At 42.1% G+C, this 15525-nt stretch overlaps 1 protein-coding gene across 12 annotated transcripts in view; it reads left to right on the top strand.

Annotated features, from left to right (window-relative positions):
• The window catches only part of LOC116042084 (DENN domain-containing protein 5B-like), a 110871-nt gene that overhangs the window by 39483 nt on the left and 55863 nt on the right, over positions 1-15525 (top strand). For 8 of the 12 annotated variants that reach the window (XR_004896002.1, XM_031288212.2, XM_031288218.2 and 5 more), the window contains exon 2: positions 10949-11008. The exons of 3 other annotated variants lie outside the window; for them this stretch is intronic. Coding sequence is in view for 7 of the 9 variants with exons in the window: in XM_031288212.2 (XP_031144072.1) it covers positions 10949-11008 (60 nt within the window). In the remaining 2 variants the exon portion in view is untranslated. Of the gene's footprint in view, positions 1-10297; positions 10303-10948; positions 11009-15525 lie in introns of those variants that run through there. One more of the 12 variants, XM_035995949.1, reaches the window with a different exon arrangement.

Here is a 15525-nt window from a genome sequence, read left to right as displayed (position 1 = left end):
GCTTCTGACTGGCTAGTAGTCCTTACCTAGGTACTGTCAGGGCACGCCCTCATACTCTGCTTCTGACTGGCTAGTAGTCCTTACCTAGCTACTGAGCATTTGCGACTCCCAACAAAGATGGAACAGAAGTGAGATGTCTCACTCTGTAGCTAAAACAGAGAGCTCAACACACAGGGTGAAAAGAGGAGCTGCAGCAATGTGCAGTACAACAACAATATGGTGTTTATTGAAAATTAAACCATGTAAACCTATTCTGATATAACCTCTAAATACAGTTATGAACCTGAAAATGAGCAGAATATGAGCACTTTAACTGACAAGTCCCTTGTAATAAGTTATTTTAGTTGGCGTGCGAAGCTGCAGCAGAGCTCTTCTCTTACTTGCAGGCAGCCTGCTGACATGATTGTGTCATGAGTAAAGAATGCTGGACTATTGCCACCGTGGCGACCGCAGCTTAACCAGGATAAATGGACTTGTAGGGACACATCCCCCCCCCCATCCACTGAGGGACACAATCCCTCAGTGCACGGACGTGACAATGCCTCATCACCCTTTACCACTGCATAATGTAAACACCTCCTATTCATTGTGCCTATCACTGATTTCATTCAGTGGGGGGTGCGGGTTATCTGTGCACCTTTCATCGGTCAGTTCACAGAGAGCTCTCAACACGACGTAGATCAACAGCAGCTTCTAATCTACTAACACAGTGAGGTGACAGTGAGTCATGAAGCGGGGGGACACCAAAGCCTCCCGTGATGGAAGGACCCAGGGGAGCAGCCCCAGCATGTGCCTGAGTGAAAATGAATCCGCCACCATCACTATCTCCTTCCCCCAGCCTCCTTCTTTTTTGTTCTCTCTCTTTTTCCCTCCGTTCTCCTCCCGCGCCACAAAGCAGGGTTTGACAGCATGACAAGAGTGATGACATCACCACAGTACCGTCCTGAATAGGGCCAATAGAGCCAGTTTAGCCCAGACACTGGGCCATTGTTACACGCACGCACACACACACACACACACACACACACACACACACACACACACACACACACACACACACACTGTGTTCTCACCCTGGATCCCCATCATGTAAGGATAATTCATAATGATTAAGAGATTACAAGGTGTTCTCTGCCGCCTCCCCACCGTCCAACACCCTAACAACAACAGTTCAATCTTTAGTTGTCCTGTTGCCAAGGAGACAGATGGCTGCTGCTCTCACCCAGCCAGTGCCAGGCATTGGCAGCAAAGCTCGGTGTAGCTGGCGCTAGCTCCATTAAGAAAGAACGAGAGGGTTGAGTGTGTTTTTTTGTGTGCGTGTGTGTGTGTGTGTGTGTGTGTGTGTGTGTGTGTGGTAGTAGCAGGTGCTGCTGGTGGAGCACTGGGTGATGGAATGTGTTGGTGAAGCCAAATGGATGAGCATTGCATTATGGGAGCGGTAGATCAGCTCCTGCTGATTTGTAGTGGGAGTTTTGGCCATGAAGAAGAATTTTCTTTCCTTCACTGCTGCTGAATAGGGACAAAGCTGAACATAATATCAGCGTGGGGTAATCTTTGTTGGCCTTCCCTGTGGAGAAAATGTTTACGTTCTCAACGCTAACAAAAACATTATTTTAAAGGTGAGGATAGCACTACTATCATTACACTTGTTTGTAGAGCTTTACTTCTGCATACAGATACTGTCCATTTTCTCCTTCATTCAATCGGTTATCCTGCACTCCTGTCCTAAATCATGGATGGATCAGTTATGGACCCCAAGAAGAATAGCTGCTGCAATGCTGTAGCTAATGGGGGTCCTAATGAACTACTGGACCAGTAAACCAAGAGGTTCAGGGGGCCACTGGACAAGACTCAAAATGACCATGAAAAGATGCAAAACGGCCCAAAGCGACTTCTTAGGCTACACTTACACTACAACTGCTTATTGGTTTAAAAAATGAATATCTAATGCTACGTTTACGCCTACAAAGAGGCACAAATAACCACAAACACAAAGAGACACAAAATACTACAAAGTGACATAAAACACCCCCAAAGAAATGCACACAAAATGACCACAAGAAATGCAAATTGACTAAAACAAAAAAGACCAAAAAATAACTTTAAAGTGACACAAAACGCCTATTAAGAGATGCAAAACAACCCGCCAAGAGACACTAAACTACACCATATCATTGCGTTATGGGAAATGTAGGGCCCATCTGTTTTTAGGGCTTGATCTATACTGCAGACAGAAATTGCATTCTTTTTTTTAATCTCTCTCTTGCAAGTACAGTAAACGTTGAATTTGGAGTGAAGTCTATGAGTGGTAATTAGGATGCTGGTGCATTTTGAGAGAAATGTTTATATGTGTAAAGGCTTGTTTAATGTGCTCTGATGACTGATGGACAGAAATGTGTCAAATCTGTCTGGATGGTACATGTGACAAACAATGATAAATGGATCAGTTTGTATGTGTGGATTTTCCATGTTCTTCCTGTTCAGATTCCAACCAGATGTGAGTGCTTTATGACGTGGCTGCATGTTTGAGCTTGTATTTCCACATCAGTAGGGATTGTGTGCACTCTACAGGCTCTTTTTCTGCCCACAATGCATTGTTGATTTTTAACGCATGACTGGCTTGCCGAGGGAGATGATTTAATGTATTCGGCCGATATTGAGGATATGCACAAGCAGATGCTTTTGAAGTAGCACAAGACATACGAGCCCCGGAGACCGTGAATAATGACGACCACAAGCCTGCTGTCAAAGCCATGAACACACACTGCCTGTACCTTTTTATGCTGCAGATGAAACTCTGACAGTGTTGTAGTGGGCCACGGCGGTTGCCGAGTTTGCTTCATTAGTGTCTGTCTGCTTGGTCTGCCTCCAAAGGACGGACACACACACACACACACACACACACACACACACACACACACACACACACACACACACACACACACACACACACACACACACACACACACACACACACTTTAACCATTTATTTATGTCCACATGAAGAAAATGATACAGGGACACAAATATTACAAATGCAATACAATACATACAAACTCATGGACCAGTGGCATGCAGCAGGTCTTCACAATATCACTTAATAAGCACAATACTCGGTTCTTAAGGGTATACATAGCAACGTCTCCGCCATATGTCATATATGCCAATAATAGCAGATATGGCACAGCACTTTGCAAGCAGTTTAGCCCTCTTTTTGGCCATCCCAAGTTGTTGCAGCCCTCTTACTACCAACCTGTGTGTGTGTGTGTGTGTGTGTGTGTCCTAGGCTACACACACACACACACACACACACACACACACACACACACACACACACACACACACACACACACACACACACACACACACACACACACAGTAATGTGAATCTGCAGGACCTTGAAGCCCGGCAACAAAGCCAGTCAGGCTCCCTTACTGGAGTCCACTCCACAAACTGATTCTCATACACTCTTAGAGCAGAGTGTCTGTCGCTCTAGCAGGGCAACAGGCCCCACATGTCTGTGTTGTGTTGGAATTGGGCATTTTCCCCTTGGTAAGGGGTGGAGCTTTAACATGCTTTGTCTAATGAGATGCTGCCTCACTGTCGCTCTCCTCATACTGTGTGTGCGTTTGTGCATTTTCATGCTAGTGTATATGTATTCTCCTGGGGCCTATTGCATGTAATTAGAGGTGCATTAAGTGATTTGTGGCTCTAATGATGCAGTTTGTGTCATATAATACCCCACCCCTGACACTCGGATGGGGGGGAGGGGGGGCGCTGGCTGTATGGGGTTTCTATTAATGGAAATGACCTCATTATTGTGATGATTGTCAGCAGATATACAGATGGAGGGGGTGAAGAAAGCCATTTTTTTTTGCAGCAAACTGTTAAGGTTCAGCTTGAGAAAGGATGGCAGCAACTGCTGCAGCAAAAAGGCCACGGATATAAATGGAAAAATCCCAGAATTTCTACCTAAGCATGTTTTAATCGTCCACATTAGTTTTTCTCAGTCGCTTTGGTACATTTCTCGAATCATTCTTAACGTTTGCAAACCAGTAAGTTGATTTCTCAAAACAATTATTACAAACGGCACCGCACAATGGATGACCTGCAAAAGCCTTGCTCAAAATCTCAAGTCCATTCCTCAAAAGTAAATCTTGTATATGTATATAATACATTTATATTTTTATTTATATATATATATATATATATATATATATATATATATATATATATATATATATATATAATGTCAGTGCCATCAGAATGTCACATCATTGGGAATGTGTCACAAAGAAGATGCTTAGTTTTGTCAAAAAGCTTAGTTGTGTTGTCAATATAAAATTGTACTCTTTAGGTGTATTTCTGATGTACACTATGGGTATTTTTTGATGACAATCGTTGAAAATGCACAAGACTATCTGTATGGAATTCATACATTCCGACAGTAGAAAGTCACACGTTTTTTAGCAGATTTAGGGGCCACACGGAACCGCTTTTTGGTGCGTTTTGCACTGTTTTGGCCGATCGTCCAAACGAATCCTGTAAACGCACTGCCTGAAGTCGCACTTTTTTGAAACCTGGTCCCAGTGTGAAAAATGTTGAAAACGCCACCCTTGCGTCTTCGTTTGCGTATCGAAGATGTCATCGCCACACCCCTCGACCTCTAGCCTTCGACCTCTTATCCCGCGACGATGTCTCATAATAATAACAACAACAACAACAACAACCACAATGGCGGACTACACGCTTGTGTAGTTTCTGGTTTCCTTGCACTAGCCATTTTCGTCGTCTTCTTCTCGTGTTTGGTTTCTTCTGCTACTGTCTGTTTGTATACAGCGCGCAAGCTTTATACGCATGCTCCGTCTCTTCTTCTCCGTTTTTTGGTGAATTTCTGTCACAGAAACAGCGCCACCTATAGGCCTGGAATATGAAGTAGCGTGTTGAGTCATTTACAAATGGATCCGTTTGGACGCATTAGCCTCTTTCCAACCAAGTAGTTACAGGAACGTAGTTCTAGGAAAAGTCCACTTCTAAACAGATCTACGATCTACTCTCCCCCAAAACCGTTTTTTTCCATTTGCATTCTCACTGGCCAAGTGGACATAGGGACTATAGGAGGAAAAGGGAAAAGAGAAAAGACCGTGCCCTGAAGTAGGAGCTGAAAGAGTTACAGGAACTGCTGCCAGAGGGATTTAAAAATCCCCAAATTGGTCCAGTCGGAACACGAGAAAAAAAAGGTTCTAGGAATTTTATGTTCTAGGAACTGCAAAAATCCCTCCGGTCGGAAAGCGGCTTTATATTCTTGAAACGATGCCGGGGAAGATGGGGGGGGAAAAAGATGGTTTTGGTACGTGTGCACGTGGCCTTAGTGAAAAATTGCCAAACATGAGACGCTCTGCTGCCATATACAGTATCATTGTTAACTAAATATCTTTGGGTTTTCAACATTTGATTTGGATTATTGAAAGGTGTGATGGGTGTTTTTTTTATAGATAGATAGATAGATAGATAGATATTTGACATTTCATAGATGATATTCAATAATATTAGTAATAATAATAAAGGAAAATGTTTGTGTTTTGGGCACTTGTTTGGACAAAAGAAGCAATTTGAATTATTCACAGAAAAAAAATAATAATAATAATTTAAATAAAAATGAATAAAAAAAAACAACCATTGCCTGTTATTCACTCTTAGTAACAAGAGAAGGTGAGAGAGGCTAATGTGTGATGTTGTGTCGAAGTCACACACCAGTGACACACGCCATCATGAGACTAGTTTTTATAATGGGAGTTAGTATTAGACCCTGTGTGAAACCCTGCACGTTGGAAAAATGTATTCATAAAACAGTTTCATCAGTGTCAGAAGAGACTTGCAGTAGAAACCAGAGAATCCACTGAGAACCAGAACGGGAGGATAGCAGAGAAAGAGGCAGGTATAGGTCACACACACACACACACACACACACACACACACACACACACACACACACACAGGCTTCATTGATCTGTTGTTTCTGATCTGTTGCGCCGCTGCTGCTTTGCAATTCAATTTGGGAGGCAGCAGTGAGGGCCATCCACAGGGGCCAGATCAGCCCTCATACTCTTAGCACAGTCTCTTTCACTTTTTAATGGCAGAGCTGCTCTCGCCAGCTGTTTTTTTTTCAATTCCTGGGTAACCCGTGGCAACCAGACACTTACACCTTGATGAGGGGAGGAGTTGAGGAACGAGGGAACAGAATGCTCTTACTCCTCGCTCAAAAGAGGCCTTCCACCAATCGGAAAATAAAACGGGCTTTTTCGACAGGGCACTGCGCTTCCTTGGGGCCTGAGTAATACACCTGCCATGACATAGTTGCGTCTCCTAGCAACGCTAGAGTATATGTGTATTTTGTCAACAGCTAGCTATTTGGGACCAGGCTATTCCTGGTAACAAAAGTGTTCGTTACGGAAGTTACATCGCTGATGCTTGACATTTTTGAGTTGCTTTCTTCTGTTTTTGGATGTAGTGTAGCGAGCCACGGAGAGCGAGCTGTACCCAATTCGCCGATGTAACAACTAATAGGGGTGCCCTCTCAATACATTACACAGTGTGTACATATCAGTCCTACCAGAAAAACCTACCAGTTTTTTTGTGATTGTTGTGGGCAAAAATCTTTGATTATGCGGCATGTTTTCTTAAAAAATGGATATTTATGCAGTTTTATGCGATGAAATTGCGGGAACTGGCAAAAACTGCGGTTTCATCATGGCTTTATCGCGGGGTTTACAGCTTTTCAATGATTCACATTCACATCGCGTAATTATGTCACTTCATAACGTTCCCATGGCAACAGGGGAAAATGGCTGCTCTTGTGTGAAGTAAACGCAACATTTTTCAACTTTCTGCTAAGATATATGTGACTTTTTTGCAACGAAAATGCGGGGATTATGAAATCATGCAAGCCCCCATATTTTGCGTGGAAATCGGCAATTTATGCGGCGAAAGTGCGGTGTATTTGAAAAAATGCGGCCCCCGCATAAATATGCGGGCTTTGGCTGATTATGCATTGAATTATGCGATCGCATGATCACGTTTTTCTGGAGGGACTGACATATCACACTACTAATACATATGTTGACGCTGCACTTCCTTGGGTCGTCAACAATACTCCTGCCGAGTGTAAAGTCGACCGGATGAACGGTTGTTGGGAAAATGGAAGGACAGACACACAGAGTCCTCTCATGTGTGGTTTAATTCAGGTTTTCATGACGATTATTTGATATAAAAAAATCTGAATTAGTGCGGATAGGATTGAAACCACACAAACAACCTCACAAAAAAAACCAATAAACAGCAGAGCTAACGCTAATTGGATGAGGTGATGGACAGCTTGGTGGAAAAGACTCCATCATAATGAAAACAGACCCGAGGTTAAATCCTCTGCATCCATACAGAGTCCCAGAGGGTTGTGGGTGGGGGTGGGGGATCAACTGACTCACCAATGTTGTTGCTTTTGTTTGCCGTGCAGCGAGCTGCTGAGGGAAGATCCTGCTCTGATACAGCTTGTGTGCTTTTGTGCTTTCTCGCCCCATTGACCTTTTTAAAGATTAAGTAGCCCATTCAGTCAAGGCACAGAGTGGTTTGTCCACACCCTGTAGTGTGACGCTGTTTGAATGTGGCTTGTCTCAGCTGCAAGTAACTGCATCTATATGTGGAGTCCAAGCCAAGCTAATTATAGAAAATGACCCCAAAACACAAGGCTTTATGCGTCAAGTTCACTGTCTAGATTTGTGCTCATACTTATTTGAAAGGAAACAGACGAACCTGCCATGATAGGTCACCCAAACTCCACTTGTGTGCGTGTCAAATCAACCTATATATACACTAAACTATAGGACTGTAACAATACACTCAACTTCCGATTCCACACCATTCACAGATTTGATTCACGTCACGATTCTCTCACAATTTATTTAACAGAATGAGCTGCAGACAAATGACTGAGAAATATTCCTTTATTTATAACAAAACAACAGATGGGTCCTCTAAAAAAAAGAGAAAAGTCCAACTGAAATTGTATTTCATCATAACAAAAAATAAAAATAAGATGTTTAAATGAAATCCCACATCCAAATAACTAAATAAATAGAAGAAGAAAGAATCTCTTCAAATAAATAAACTAAGAACACGTAGTGAAGTCTGAAGTCGAACAAGTGAAATCAAAAGTAGATCACGCCTTAGGCCTTTTATAAATTGTAGTGTGTGTGGGATTGAGTGAAAATGAACTACAGTGTGTGTTCATAGGAGTGAAGGAACATGTCACCCAGTGCAACAGTGTGGCTCACTGATGTCTTTTAATAGTTTTTGGACAACAATGGAGCTCTGTGGCACAGAGGAAGAAGATATATCAGGCTTTGACACAGACAGAATACTTGGTAAATACATTCACTTCTGGTTTGGCTCTGCATGTGGGATTCTTATACTTTTTTTTAATCAAAACTAGATTTATTTCCTGCGCACACGGTAAAATGGATTACCAGGACTGAGTTAGAAGAATAGCAGAGCAACATGAGATGCAATTAAGATGCTAGTGGCATTTAAGCAACATCAATAATCAGATAATCAATCAGTTGAGCAGCAGAATATGAAGACCCAATACCTAATCAGCTTAATACTGCTATTGATCTCATGCCAATTCTGATCTTTAAAATCACTCAAAACTGCTTCATTGTTCGTGTGTGTGTGTGTGTGTGTGTGTATGTGTATGTGTGTGTGTGTTTGTGTGTGTGTTGGTTGCATGATCCAGGATATGTCTAAAATGCATTTTGCATCTTTTTACGATATGTGACGGAGTGATTTTATCTGTGAAAGTTCCAGAGCTCGTGAACTGAGACATGAAAATGGGCAGATAAGAGTGAACAGACTGAGATGCAGGGATGTAAGAAGCAGATAATGCCCGGCAGCACTGTGTGTGAGGTTTTCCTGTCACACGGCAGCCGAGCAGTTTCCCTCACATTATCCACCCTTTCATTTCACAGAATGACTGGCGAGATGTTCAATTCCCTCCCAGACACCACAGCAGACCCTGTAGTGAGAAAAAAAAACAATAACCTCTTCTGTGTCGAGTGAGGAAACTGAACAGGACAATTTACCTTTCTACAGCTCGAGGGTGATGAGGGCGATAAGATGATACATTCTTTGGATCGAGTTCTCAGTTTGACTTCAGAGATGTGAGTGGTGAAGAGTAGATTGCACTAAATCAGAATAAACAAACATGAAACAATAATATGAAATAAACAATAAATACAGAAACAAATATATATATATATATATATATTGTTGATAGTTAAGTTGATAGTAAATGTAAATCTATAGTCAAATTCACCCTTCAGCAAGAATTTCAGTGCTAATTATATAAAGTGCATAACAATTAGCAGTGCTGGAGTGCTGCCCTGTGTGTGTGTGTGTGTGTGTGTGTGTGTACTTCTAAATCTATATTTATTATTATTATTATTATCATTATTAGAATTTACCAGCTGCATAAACGTATTTATGTCCCTGTAATGACCTTGAAATCCAAGCCTGTGTGTGTGTGTGTGTATACATACAGTCGTACACTAGCCATGTTTCTGTCAGTGTGCACATTATTTCACCATGTATTACTTTTACAACATTAGAGACAATCTAGCTCAGCATTTTGATTGAAATGTGGCAGTTATAGTCCTGTACAGATTAAAAGTGTATAGAAGGCCAACACTGCTAGGATTAGGGGTTGATTTCCTTCCGTGCTGTGTTCAAAACATTTTCTCAAAAACTGTACCGAGGCACTTTGGATAAACATATCTATCTGCACGCGAGAAGAAAAAAGGAACAGATCCCCTGATGACACCGGAAGATATAGTCTCTCTCGGGTCATACAGAGGGCACAAGTGAGGTTGTTGGTATATATACTGGAGTGTAAAACGCCCCTCTTTTCCTAGGGAGTTTAGTGTGTAGGAGAGAGCTGATTAAGGCTTCTAATCCTCGGCCTGGTGATTCCAGTCACAAGAGCAGAGATTCTCTCACCGTGATTAGTCTACTGTCTGTATACTTAACTCTTTGTATTCTGATGTAATCTGAACATTTACAGTAGACAGTGTAAGCCTATTTTCACTAAATATGTTTACAGTGTCTTGAAGGGGAATGCAACCACTTTTACACAGCAAGATGAGTAAAATCGATCCAGGAAGTAATACTCACCCTGTCAAAACAGTTGTATAATGTCTTCTGTGGCTCTGGAGGAGCTTTGTCAAGTCTGAGAAAATAATCCAGGTGATGTCATGCTGATGTCATCAGGGTAATCTCGGATGTCGGAATCGGAGACTACACATTTATATTAGAAAGCCTGTGTTAGAAACTCAGGGATTTGTGTTTGAAAAGGACGTGGCTTTGGGACTGGAGTTTGACTGAGAGCTAAATTTGTCGTCCGTGGTTTTGCTGCTCCTGGAAGTGTTTGTTGCCGTGCAAATGCTGCTTGGTTTAACTCCAAATAGTTTACTGCTCACTAACTCTAAACCCCATGCTACCACTTCACTCACAGATCCATCATCCAAGGCAGACGCTGACATGCATCTTTAACATTTTCACTAAGCATTGCACCTCTGAAATGGCACTTTTTACTCACTGAAAGACCAAATATTCATGAAACAGTCTTGTGTGAATGTCACACTCAAACATACTAATGAAAATAATACTAAAAAGTGCTGTTTTAGATGCTAATACTCCCTTTCAAGCCCATGTGTGTTATGTCTTAAAATTCTATGCCATGCTCTTGTGATATTGATAGTGTCTGTGTCATGTTCATGCTCTACTCATTCTTATGCATCCTTAAACTGCTTTTCTGTGTGCATTTGTTTTGACATTGCGCTCTTTTTTTCTTCTTTTTTTTTGCTCCATGTTTTTCTGCATGTGGCTCGCCCGTAGCTTTGTACCAATGGCTAGAAGCAGACCGCCAAGGCAGGGATCCAGATACTGCAGCCACAGGTAAAACACTATCAACTGTTCCACATCTTCATAACAGAGCGCTACACCTCACACTGTCTTCCTGCCGTGTTATTTACATGGTGTCACCACACCCCAACAGTGACTCTGTATAATGAAAATTGCAGATACATTTAATCTTAAAGCTGCGACCCTAAGAGCACAGCGGCCTCAGAGCTTACATAACTCTCCCTATACCATCGACCCAGTCAGTCAAAAAATTAAAGCCCTTTCAGGGCTCGACAGTAACGACCCTTGGCAACCAGAATGAGTCAATTGACAACCGTTTCGTGGCCTCTGGTTGCCCTCTTTGGCAATATATATATATATATATATATATATATATATATATATATATATATATATCTCAAAACTGGAAAATAAGTCAATATTTTATTTGGTTAAAGTTTAAACACTACATTTGTGCGCAACACAACATTTCAGCTGTTGTGCGACCACTTTCCACACATGCGCGTTTGCCGTGTAAAGATACAGGCAACGCAATTTTCTGTTCACGGTTAACGGCGCATGTTAAAATCTGGTTGCTAATATGGCACCAGTGTGCGGTATCTACAGAACGGAATAGCAACGCGGATTTCGGTGCCTCATTACGGAGCCAGTTAAATGTCTGCGCTGCTCTCTGATGCTCCGAAACAGACGTTAGAGGGAACAGAAACATTGCTGCATGTCACACTAGTAAACACTAATAACACGTTACATAGCAGGTAACGTTAGCCTACCGTTAGCTACAGTAGTAACTGGATTAAACTCGGCTAAAATGCTGACAGCTAACTAAACGGTGTAAAATCGTGGAGGATTCCAACAGCAGGACATCCAACAGTCTGCAGCTAAAGCTATGAGCTAAAAGACTCAAACTAGCACTGGTCACTGCTGTTGTCGAAAAAACAACACACACGGGACTAAATGTTGCCTTTACTGGTAAACTGGTAAACCGTGTGGTGCATTCAAAGTTATTGTAAAATACCCTTTTCTCATCTGTTTTTGTCTTCAGCAATTTACTTTACGTATAAACCTCCTACATTTCATTGAGTTAATAATGCCGGTGTGGAAATGCTGGTGTGAATTTACCCATCTGGTATGAGGATGATGTTGCCTAATATACAACCTTTTACGCATTATATTATCTTTCTTTGTTTCAAACTTGTAGAAAGATTTGAAGTGTACCTGTTATCGGGGCTTTGAGTTTGGGAAAGATTTAATTAAAACCCTGTTTATTTTCCCCAAAGAGGAATGACTCCAGTCTCACTTCTATGGTGTCTAGACCCCTGTCCATCCATCTGCTTCCACCACTTCCACCTGGATTACACCCTTCAATACATTTCATCCTCTTAGCCTCTCTCTCATGTTCTTACTTCGTTGTACAGTATTTGGGTCAACTTCCTCTGAGCTTGTTATCCAAATCAGTTTCTCTCGTCCTCCCTGGTTTGTAAATGACTATTTTTATCTTTACCCCGATCATCCGAACCCTGATGAAAGAAATGTAGTCGTCCTGTTTCCCTGCCTCCAGGTTATTGTTTGGTTTTTATGTCTTTTCCCCCCTTGCAGACTGGACTTTGGGGAGTCAGTAAACTTAGAAGATGGAGGGCTTAAACAAAGCAAGCCTCTCTCTTACCCTTCTCTTTTCTTCCCCTCTTCATCCTTTCCCTGTCGCCTTCTGTTTGTCATGGTTAACTCCTTGTGCTTGCAGAGAAGACACACAGCCCAAAGCCCTGGACTTCCTGTGGCACACAGACAACTAGTGAAATCATGATGTGTGTTTGAGTGTACAAGCCCCAGTTCCAATGAAGTTGGGACGTTGTGTAAAGTCCGGTTCAGACCAAAGATTCACGACGAGAGGAAACTGTTTTAGAGCGCCGCAGGGAAAAGTTTCAGTGGTCTGAACAGGCCCGTCTCAGCTCGACTCAAACCAGCTGATGGTTTCGCTGCGACTCAGCTGGTCGAGTCTCCAGAGGCTGGTTTTAAAACGTAAGAGATGTCACCTGTTTCAACAGCCAATAGAGAAGTCAGCTGGTGGAGTCTCCAGAGGCTGGTTTTAAAACGTAAGAGATGTCACCTGTTTCAACAGCCAATAGAGAAGTCAGCTGGTGGAGTCTCCGGAGGCTGGTTTTAGAACGTAGGAGACATCTCCTGTTTAAACAGCCAATAGAGAAGTCAGCTGGTGGAGTCTCCAGAGGCTGGTTTTAAAACATAAGAGATGTCACCTGTTTCAACAGCCAATAGAGAAGTCAGCTGGTGGAGTCTCCAGAGGCTGGTTTTAGAACGTAAGGGACGTCTCTTGTTTCAACAGCCAATAGAGAAGTCAGCTGGTGGAGTCTCCAGAGGCTGGTTTTAGAACGTAAGGGACGTCTCCTGTTTCAACAGCCAATAGAGAAGTCAGCTGGTGGAGTCTCCAGAGACTGGTTTTAGAACGTAAGGGACGTCTCTTGTTTCAACAGCCAATAGAGAAGTCAGCTGGTCGAGTCTCCAGAGGCTGGTTTTAGAACGTAGGAGACATCTCCTGTTTAAACAGCCAATAGAGAAGTCAGCTAGTAAAGTCAGCTATAAACTATAGAAAAAAATGGTCCATAATCTATTTCCAAATATTTTACCTTTAACAAATATTGCATCCCCCTGCGATTTGGATATTGCACTAGTCATATTGCGATTTCAATAAAATTGCGATTAATTGTGCAGCCCTATCTACAGTCCATAATATCATCAAAAGATCCAGAGAATCTGGAGAAATCTCTGCACGTAAGTGACAAGGCCGAAAACCAACATTGAATGCCCGTGACCTTCAATAACTCAGGCGGCACTGCGTTAAAAACCGACATCATTATGTAAAGGATATTGCCACGTGGGCTCAGGATCACTTCTGAAAACCGTTTTCACTTAACAAAGTTTGTCGCTATTTCTACAAGTGCAAGTTAAAACACTACCATGTAAAGCCAAAGCCATATATCATCAACACCCAGAAAGGCCGGCGGCTTCTCTGGGCCCGAGCTCATCTGAGATGGACTGACGCAAAGTGGAAAAGTGTGCATGCTTAAACAAATCAGACATTGCCTTATCAGGTGTTGTAAATGTCATCTCTTTCCCTCACATACAGTAGGATCCCAGGACGGTAGTCCACTCGGGACTGTGAAACATTGTTTTGCTTTGTTTTCTTTTCCAAGCCTTCTTAAATGTCAGCTGACCTTTTTATTATTCATCAGGTCTTGCCTCTCAACCTTTCACCCTCTCTCTCTCTCTCTCTCTCTCTCTCTCTCTCTCTCTCTCTCTCTCTCGCTCTCTCTCTCTCTCGCTCTCTCTCAAATATATAGGCCACAAGGATACACACAATGTAGTTTAGTGAGAAACATTGAATTTAAACATAATTGTGTTTAAGAAAGCTCCACATGGCACCTTTTTTTGGACTTTCTATATGTTTCTCATTGTCATGAAATCCCAAGTGCTGAGCCAAACCACCACCAAGTATTACGTGTAGGGCTGGGTACTGAATTCGATACTTTTAAGGCACCGACCGAATTGCCTCCTTAATATCGAGTATCAAAAAATGCCTAGTCATTCCGTACCAAATTTCAATACCTAAGTAGTGAATCTCGTCAGCGTCAGTGAGCCAATAAGCATGCAGCATGCTACTACCAAGATCTAATAATGCTAAGCTACCGTCAATGAAACCCAACACTTGCTGCAGATGTTTAGCAATAAAAGCCTACCAGAGAAGGGGAGGATTGTTTCTGTCAGGTTCCTGGAAAGCTTTTTATTAGAGCTGCAATGATTGGTCGATTAATCGAGTAGATCGACAGAAAATCAAGTTGTTTGTTCAAGTTGTTTGTCAATCCAGTAATCGTTCCAATGGAGTTCAAATTCGCAGATTAATAGATGGTAAAACAAAAAAAGGGGTTGTTTTGGAGAGGAGGAGACCTCTGCAGATAATTTGGCTTCTGGTACAAACCTCCTGAACATCAACACTCAAGTTATCCTAACCGGGAGAAGCTGATTGCAGCGACGGCACTAGTGGTGAAGAGAGTATTGAGTCTTATTGAAATATGATCAAATATGGATAATTCATCAATATAAGCATCTGTCAAATAAAGACCTCTGCTGGTGAGATAAATAACCTGACTACTATTTACAGTAATTGTAGTGAGCCATCGGGCCCTATTGAAACGATCTGAGCAAACGGCGTGTACGAATCCACTTTTGCTAGTTAAATGGCGGAGAAAAGGGTGACTGTGCGCCAGGCGCATCAAAAGGTTTGTCTTAATTAATCATAGGTGTGTTTTGGGCGTAACATGCAATAAATCAATCAGAGTGTCAGATCATATCACAATACTACTTCATATTGTAATGTTTTTATTTCTAATCTTTTGCATGTTTGTGTGCTGCCGCGTGTCCCTATGTGCGCGCGCTGTGCTCGAGCCTAGGAGCATTTTACTAATTTGCTGTTAAAATAACAATGAAATGCTGCGTTATTGACTTTAGACCAGGTTTTTGTTGGTCAATGGTGCGATCAC

The sequence above is a fragment of the Sander lucioperca genome, chromosome 20, assembly GCF_008315115.2.
Source record: "Sander lucioperca isolate FBNREF2018 chromosome 20, SLUC_FBN_1.2, whole genome shotgun sequence".
Classification (NCBI taxonomy): Eukaryota; Metazoa; Chordata; class Actinopteri; order Perciformes; family Percidae; genus Sander; species Sander lucioperca.
Note: the sequence above shows the minus strand (reverse complement) of the source record. Positions and strands in the feature narration are given on the sequence as shown.